This window comes from Vulpes vulpes, chromosome 5 (genome assembly GCF_048418805.1).
Source record: "Vulpes vulpes isolate BD-2025 chromosome 5, VulVul3, whole genome shotgun sequence".
Lineage (NCBI taxonomy): Eukaryota > Metazoa > Chordata > Mammalia > Carnivora > Canidae > Vulpes > Vulpes vulpes.
Window position 1 is genome coordinate 78,028,765 of NC_132784.1, and position 8,595 is coordinate 78,037,359.

The 8,595-nt window shown below is 47.1% G+C and overlaps 1 protein-coding gene across 1 annotated transcript; it reads left to right on the forward strand.

The window, feature by feature from the left end:
* The first annotated feature begins 1,406 nt into the window (after window positions 1–1,406).
* CLP1 (cleavage factor polyribonucleotide kinase subunit 1) lies at window positions 1,407–4,598 on the forward strand. The gene is made up of 3 exons (XM_026012925.2): window positions 1,407–1,562; window positions 2,458–3,085; window positions 3,474–4,598. The coding sequence occupies exons 2-3, from the start codon at window positions 2,480–2,482 to the stop codon at window positions 4,143–4,145; spliced, it is 1,278 nt and encodes a 425-aa protein (XP_025868710.1). The 5' UTR covers window positions 1,407–1,562; window positions 2,458–2,479; the 3' UTR covers window positions 4,146–4,598.
* Window positions 4,599–8,595: the final 3,997 nt, after the last annotated feature.

Here is an 8,595-nt window from a genome sequence, read left to right on the forward strand (position 1 = left end):
CTCCGTCCTCCTCTGAAATTGGGAGATCATACAACTGACTTTACATGTTGGCTGAGAAAGAAAATACTGGAAAGGGCTTTAAAAAATTCAAACTGGGCAGCCCGGATGGCTCAGCGGTTTAGTGCCACTTGCAGCCCAGGGCGTGATCCAGGAGACCTAGGATGGAGTCCCACGTCTGGCTCCCTGCATGGAGCCTGCTTCTCCCTCTGCCTGTGCCTCTGCCTCTCTCTCTGTGTTTCTCATGAATAAACAAATAAAATCTTTTTAAAAAATAAAAAATTCAAACTGCTGTACATGTGGATGGCATTATAAGAGCTCCCCCTCCTCAACCTATAATAAAAACTCAAAAGCTAACATCAGATGCTGTGTTACACTGTGTTACACTGTGCTTAGGACTTTACATGAGTCATCCATGCAATCTTTAAAACGACTTTAAGAGGTTGGGTACTGTTATTATCCCTGTTTTACAGACAAGAAACTGGGTCTCAGAGAGTTAGCCTGGTTTGCCTAAAGCCACACAGCGAGAAAGTGGCCGAGCAGAGCACAGATTCCAAAGCCCAAGCTCCCGAGGCTGATGGATGCGGCCCCAACTGCTGCCTGCGGGGTAGGTGGGCGGCCTTGTACAACTGTTGGGAATTCAGGGAGGGAAACCGAGCCCCCCAAAGAAATCCCCGCTCCGGAGTAGAGACGTTGTTGGGTAATGACTGGAAGGAATTCTTGGACGTTTAAGTGTTTTATTAAAACAAATTGTAGGGACGCCTGGGTGGCTCCGCGGTTGAGCGCCCGCCTTCAGCCCGGGGTGTGATCCTGGCGACCCGGGGTCGAGTCCCGCGTCGGGCTCCCCGCATGGAGCCTGCTTCTCCCTCTCCCTGTGTCTCTCATGAATAAATAAATAAAATATTAAGAAAAAATAAGTTGCAACGCCGTCTCGGTGCCAAGCGCTGTTAGGGAGGGGACGACACCCAGGCCGGCCTCGTCCACCTGCCTTAGCCCCAGACGTCCCCGGGTCCCACGAGGGGTTCCGAGGGATTCCGCTAATTCCCCGACCTCCTGGCTTGTGGACCAGGGAAGCCGACGGTCGTGGGACCCAGACGGCGAGCCGACCCGCCTCCCCCTCCCCCCGCCCCTCTCTCTCTCCCGGGCTGCAGGTGAGCTGGAACCTCGGGGGCGAGAGTCAGCCCCAGCCGCGCCCCGGCAACCATTGGCTCCTCGGCGGGTCCCCGCCTCGCGCGGGGCGTCACCGCATCCTACCCGCGGCTCGCGCGCTTCGCGAACAAGGACGCCGCCGCCCCGCCCATCTATGGCGTCACGATCAAAACAATCTTGTAACTACAACTCCCAGAAGGCCGCGCGGCTGCGCGAGCTCCGCCGCTGGAGGTCGTTCCGGCAAAACTACCGATCCCGATAGGCATCGCGCGGCCACTGTTCCCACTGTTCCTGCGTCGCGCCTGCGCAGAACCGCCTTTGTTTCCAGCGTGGATCCGGGCGGGCGCTGTGTGCCGTTGGGTTTAGGCGCTGTCTGGGGCTCCTCGGTTTACCGGTTTGTGTTTGCGGCTGCACAGGTGAGAACGGCCGGCCCTTTGGGACCAGGGCACATTTCGGCGTCTCGGGGTTCTGGGACAGATGCTGGACTTAGACTTGCGGTTCGCAGTCGGAAATCATTCTTCACCATTCCTCGGTTCCTCGGCGTTTTCTAGTTGACGAAGTGATTCTTCTTCCCCTTCACCGATCCCCGCAACACTTGGGGAGAGGAAGTGGCTCAGGGAGGTCAGGTGATTTGTCTAACGACAGTAGTAGCAGATGCTGAGCGGGGCCTTAGGCTATTTTCTTTTCTTTTTTTTAAGATTTTATTTATTTATTCATGAGAGACACACAGAGAGAGGCAGAGATGCAGGCGGAGGGAGAAGCAGGCTCCCTGCAGGGAGCTGATGTGGGACTCGATCCCTGGACCTCGGGATCACGACCTGAGCGGAAGGCAGATGCTCAAACCCTGAGCCACCCAGGTGCCCCACCCCAGGCTATTTCCTAAGTCCGAACCCAGGGTTCTCTGCTTTGCATTCAGTTTGCAGACGCCCTTTCTTGTGGACTAAGAGAGCTGGGAGGGTATTTGTCTCCTTTTCAAGTCGAGTATCCCAATAGAGTGACGAGGAGCGATGGAAGTGATATAATCAAGTCTTAGGTCAATGTGTAGATATACTTTTCTAATGTATGAGTCATTTATTCAGTCGGTGTTTTTATGAGGTGCCTATGGGTTGTCGAGCCTTAGATACTGGAAGTAACAGCAGCAAACCAGACGGCCTAACCCTTACATTCCAGTGGGGGTAGACAGGCAAATGTATAGTGAGACGAGGTGATCACAGCTAAGGGGAAGAATGAGGGTAAGGGGAAATATCCAGGGGAGGATTTTGAGTAGTGTCCTAACTCCTGTTTCAATCTGGTGATTAATTTGTGTTCTAGGCACAGCAGCTACACAGAAAAGATGGGAGAGGAGGCCAATGACGACAAGAAGCCAACAACTAAATTTGAACTAGAGCGAGAAACAGAACTTCGCTTTGAGGTGGAGGCATCTCAGTCAGTTCAGTTGGAGCTGCTGGCTGGCATGGCAGAAATATTTGGCACAGAGCTGACCCGAAACAAGAAATTCACCTTTGATGCTGGTGCCAAGGTGGCTGTTTTCACTTGGCATGGTTGTTCTTTACAGCTGAGTGGCCGCACCGAGGTGGCTTATGTCTCCAAGGACACTCCTATGTTGCTTTATCTCAACACTCACACAGCCTTGGAGCAGATGAGGAGGCAGGCGGAGAAGGAAGAAGAGCGAGGTCCTCGGGTGATGGTCGTGGGCCCCACTGATGTGGGCAAGTCCACAGTGTGCCGTCTGCTGCTCAACTATGCAGTGCGTTTGGGCCGCCGTCCCACTTATGTGGAGCTGGATGTGGGCCAGGGGTCTGTTTCCATCCCTGGTACCATGGGGGCCCTCTACATTGAGCGGCCAGCAGATGTTGAAGAGGGATTCTCTATCCAGGCCCCTCTGGTGTATCATTTTGGCTCCACCACTCCTGGCACCAACATCAAGCTTTATAATAAGGTCAGAGCCAGAGTCAAGGTGGGATGGAGGGAAGGGCTGCTATCAGAGTAGGAAGCTGTGCTAAAGTGTGCTAATTAAAACTGTCTATGGCCATTTCTTTGCTCCCTTTCAGCTGGGATTACTGTCACATGACTTTGGAAGACAGTTTCAAATATAAGTCAATCTCAGGTTCTTAAGTATTCCTGTGGCCCTATTCTTAAGTAATGTACTAAATTTCTACTTAGGACACGAAACAGAAGAAGCCACATAAAATCGAAATCTGTGTTATGGGGTTAAAACCTTAGCCATTTAGAATGTCATTGTTTTCTGATACCTAATAGCCACTTACTCTACATAACTATGAGTTTTTTCGTTTTGTGTTTCCTCACCTTGATGCTCTCTTCTGCAGATTACATCTCGTTTAGCGGATGTGTTCAATCAAAGGTGTGAAGTGAACCGAAGGGCCTCTGTGAGTGGCTGTGTCATTAACACCTGTGGCTGGGTCAAGGGTTCTGGGTACCAGGCCCTGGTGCACGCAGCCTCAGCCTTTGAGGTAGATGTGGTTGTGGTTCTGGATCAAGAACGACTGTACAATGAACTAAAACGGGACCTGCCTCACTTCGTCCGAACTGTGCTGCTCCCTAAATCAGGGGGTGTGGTTGAACGCTCCAAAGACTTCCGGCGGGAGTGTAGGGATGAGCGTATCCGTGAGTATTTCTATGGATTCCGGGGCTGTTTCTATCCCCATGCCTTCAATGTCAAATTTTCAGATGTGAAAATCTACAAAGTTGGGGCACCCACCATCCCAGACTCCTGTTTGCCTTTGGGCATGTCTCAGGAGGACAATCAGCTCAAGCTAGTACCAGTCACACCTGGACGAGATATGGTGCACCACCTTCTGAGTGTTAGCACTGCTGAGGGCACAGAGGAGAACCTTTCTGAGACCAGTGTGGCTGGCTTCATTGTGGTGACCAGTGTGGACCTGGAACATCAGGTGTTTACTGTTCTCTCTCCAGCCCCCCGCCCACTGCCTAAGAACTTCCTTCTCATCATGGATATCCGGTTCATGGATCTTAAGTAGAGACTGGTATGAAGCCTTGCTGCCTGGGGCATCAAGATCTTCTGGCCATCATGAAAGGCAAAAAAGTTGGGCTAAAGTATGAGACTGTTGAGGCCAAACAGACGAGTAAATAGTGAACTAGTAGAAAGCATATTTCTACCTCTTAAGATGGGTGGTGGAAGCCTAACTTTTCTGATCTTGAACCAAAAAGAACCAGGAGAACATAATTGGTTTCGTGGATCACCAAAGGTGCCGCTTTGTATTCTCCGAGGCCCTGGAGAATCGTATTTTTCCCACTATGCTACTTGGTGGACTAATTTTTAGGAGGAACTTTTTAAAAAATTATCACTGCTTTATATTCTGTACATAGCACTTGTTATTCCATTTATCCAAGATGAAAGATTGAATCAGAAGACCTCTTTCTAATAAAGTTCAAACTTGGGAAATTTTAATAAATATTTTTGCCATACCACAGAAGTTGGTATAACTTTTTTTTAAATTTTGTTTTTTCCCTTAAGCACGATGGAAACATTATTGAAGTGAGTTATTGCTAAATGCTTCAAAGAAAGCCAAGGGCCCACCTGTGAGCCAAGCAGGTGAATTTTTATAATGGTTTTCCTTTCCTTGTAGGTAAATAGATGCTAAATCTGTTAATGCCAAGTTTACTCTGAGGAGCTACAGAGGCTGGTGATAAACTTGGATTGAGATTTCTGGTCTAATCATTTTCCATACATAGCTCATTTGCTCTCAGCTGCAGCTGTCTTTCCTATTGTCCGTCTGATTGGAACTGGGCCCCAGGTCAAGGTGTAAATTGAATTTTCGGGTGGTAAGAAGCTGGGAAAGAAAGCCCAATTCTCTTTGATTTCTTGCAAATGATTTGTGTTCCTAGTTTAGACTGGATTATTGAGTATTATCTGATACCCTTTGATTCATTCTTTCCACAAGTGTTTATTGAGCATATGCTATTGGCCAGGAACCATTCTAGATGGGGAAAAAGATAGACAAAATCTTACAAAGCTTACATAGAATAAGCAGACAAAAAAGGTAAGTGCTATGTAGAGTTAAAATTGCGGGGATCCCTGGGTGGCGCAGCGGTTTGGCGCCTGCCTTTGGCCCAGGGCGCGATCCTGGAGACCCGGGATCGAATCCCATGTCAGGCTCCCGGTGCATGGAGCCTGCTTCTCCCTCTGCCTGTATCTCTGCCTCTCTCTCTCTTTCTGTGTGTGACTATCATAAATAAATAAAAATTAAAAAAAAAAATTTAAAATTGCGTGGTCTGAGACAGAGAGACTGGGAGGGTTAATTAGAGCGGGTGGTCAGGAAAGGCCTCCCCTGAGCACATTTCACATTAAGACTTGAATGGCTGTGTGAAATTGGGACGTCTTGGTGGGGGAAACAGTTCAAAATCCTAAAAAAGGAAAAATATTGATGTATTTGATGAAGGGAAAGGGTAGTGTGGTGTACTGAGGGGTGAATGGTAAAAATTGAGGCTGGAGGGGGCAATAGAGACCAGATAATGTAGGGCTCTTGTAATCTCAGAGCAGTGGCAAAGGATGGGAGAGGGGTGGTGTCTTAATTCCTTAATTCAGGCTGCTGTAACAATGCCAGACTGGGTAGCTTATAAACAGATTTCTCAGTTTTGGAGGCAGGAAAGTCCAAGGTCAAGGCATCAGCATGGTTGTGTTCTGATGATGGCTCTCTTTGGGGTTGCAGACTGCCTATTTCTAGCTATGTTCTCACATAGTAGAAGGAAGGGCCAGGGATCTACTGTGGAGCCTCTGTTGTAGACACTGATCCCACTCACACAAAGATTTTACATTCATAGTATCTAAGCACCTCTCAAAAGTCCCACCTCCTAATACCATTATCTTTGGGGCTTAGGATTTCAACATATGAATTTTAGGGGGACATATTCCAGACCAAAGCAGGTGGTTAAATGGAGGAATGGCCTGATTTTGAAAAAAATCATTGCTGTGTAGAATATGGATGATAGAAGAGTAGGAGCAAGGATATGTGAGACTTGTAGTTTCAGTGTGAGAATTGATGGGATTAGACTAGCAGAGGTGGAGTAGGAGAGTAGATTGCCTTGGATCTTTTGGAGGTAAGATGGCACTTGCTGATGGGAGTGGTGAGGAAAAGAAAGTGGAATCAAAGCGGATTCCTGTAACTAGATTGGATATGAGATTGGGGAAACTCAGGGAGTTTCACTCAGGGATGAGGGAATATCAAGAGTTCTACTTTAGCAGTATTAAGTTCTAGCTGTCTACTAGTTATCCATATGGAGATGCTGTGTGAACACATGGAAACAAGAAGCTAGGTTTGGAGAAGTTAGGGGTGAAAATTCATGGGCACTATTGGCTTACAGATGGCTTTTTAAGACAGTAGTATTGAAGTCAGGGACTCTGTAAATGAAAATCAGGAGACAGATGGACTTTCAGGGCACTCCAAACATAAGAGGTAAAGTGTAATGAGAACTAGCAAAGGAGACATGACCATGGATCTGGAAGCATGGATGTCAGTATTGACCTTAAGAGTGTAGTTTTGGAATGGTAGGAATATAAGTCCTATTGAAATATATTATTGAAGAAGTAGAGATAATCTCTATGGACAAGAAGCTTTGCTAAGAAAGGTGGGGGGAGCTGGATGTAGGGTCAAGGGAGGATTTGTTATTTTTTTATTTATATTTTTAAAAAGAATTTATTTTTATTCATGACAGACACAGAGAGAGAGAGAGGCAGAGACACAGGCAGAGGGAGAAGCAGGCTCCATGCAGGGAGCCTGACGCAGGACTCGATCCTGGGTCTCCGGGATCACCGCCCAGGCTGAAAGTGGCATTAAAGCGCTGGGCCACCGGGGCTACCTTGTTAGTTTTTTAAGATAGGATTCCTTAGCATTATCAACAGCCTTGAGTGAGAATTTAATGATGGGGAGGAGAAACTTGACACCATTTAAAAAAAATATATTTTATTTATTCTTTAAAATAAAGACAGAGGCAGAGATACAGGCAGAGGGAGAAGCAGGCTCCATGCAGGGAGCCTGATGTGGAACTTGAACCTGGGACCCCGGGACCACACCCTGAGCTAAAGGCAGACACTCAACCGCTGAGCCACCCAGGCATCCCTCTTGACACCATTCTATTTTGTTTTGTATTTTTCAAATACAATGTCAAATTTAGAAGAAAATTTGGAAGGGGATGGGATCCAGAGCACAAGGGAGAAAGTGCTTTAAAACAAGTGGAGACATTGCCTAAGGACATGAAGGAAGACAGCAGTATTTAAACATAAAGAGGTTGGGGCACCTGGCTGGCTCAGAAGAGCATGTGACTTTTGATCTGGGGTCATGAGTTCAAGCCTCACTTGGGTGTAGATTCCTTTAAACAAAAACAAAACCCAAAGAGGTCATTGGTGGTTTTGGTATTGAAAAACTAAATCTTCTCTGTGTCTATACCCAAGGGTTACAGTTTGTTCTTGTCTGCCTGTTTGTTTATGGGGAAGTTGAACTAAAAACGACCTTGTGGTTTGCCATGTATCAGCATGACAAGATGCAAGTGAAGGAGTGGAAAAAAGTATACACTAGAAAAAAAACTATAAGGTATTACCTGATACTCATAGCAAAGTAATTTGAAGTTTGGTCTGGATGCTCCATTGTTTTAGCTTAGATTTTACTGTGCAATATTTCTCAAATGGTTGATAGTTTAAACCTTATGTTCTTTTTTTTTTTTTAAAGATTTTTTTATTTACTTACTCATGATAGACATAGAGAAGCAGGCTCCATGCAGGGAGCCGGACGTGGGACTCGATCCTGGAACTCCAGGATCACACCCTGGGCCAAAGGCAGGCGCTAAACCGTGGAGCCACCCAGGGATTCCCAAACCTTATGTTCTTTATTAAACATCCTTTCCAGGAAATATCTTGCATGGTCCTAAAATAAACTGGACAAGAAAATGGAATTGTGTCTAAGCCTTGGGATAGTGATTATGCCATTAGTGCTCATCCAGGTAAGAGGTTGGCATCCAGTAGTCCAGTGTCCTAGGAGAGCTTTAGTATGTGTGGTTGGTTTGGTGGAAGATCAGATTTTTTTTTTTTTTTTAAGATTTTACTTATTTCGGGGTGCCTGGGTGGCTCAGTTGGCTAAGCATCTGCCTTGGACTTGGGTCATGATCCTGGGCTCCTGAGATGGAGCCCATCTGGCTCCCCAGTCACTGGGGACCCTGCTTCTTCTTCAGCTGCAGCTTCCTGTTTGTGCTCACACTTTCAAATCAGGAAAGAAAAAAGATCTTATTTGGCAGCACAACCAAGTGCAATGGCAGGGAGAGGGAAGGAGAAGCACACTCCTTGCTGAGCAGGGAGCTCCATGTTGGGCTTTATCCCAGGACCCTGAGTTCATGACGTGAGTGGAAGGCAGACATTTTTAACCCACTGAGCCACCCAGGCACCCCTGGAAGATGGAATTTTATTTTCATTTGGCAGTG

Coding starts and splice junctions, on each gene's coding strand:
- CLP1 (XM_026012925.2), top strand. CDS start 2,480: ATGGGAGAGGAGGCCAATGACGACAAGAAGCCAACAACTAAATTTGAA. Junction 3,086..3,473: donor ACATCAAGCTTTATAATAAG/GTCAGAGCCAGA, acceptor TCTCTTCTGCAG/ATTACATCTCGTTTAGCGGA.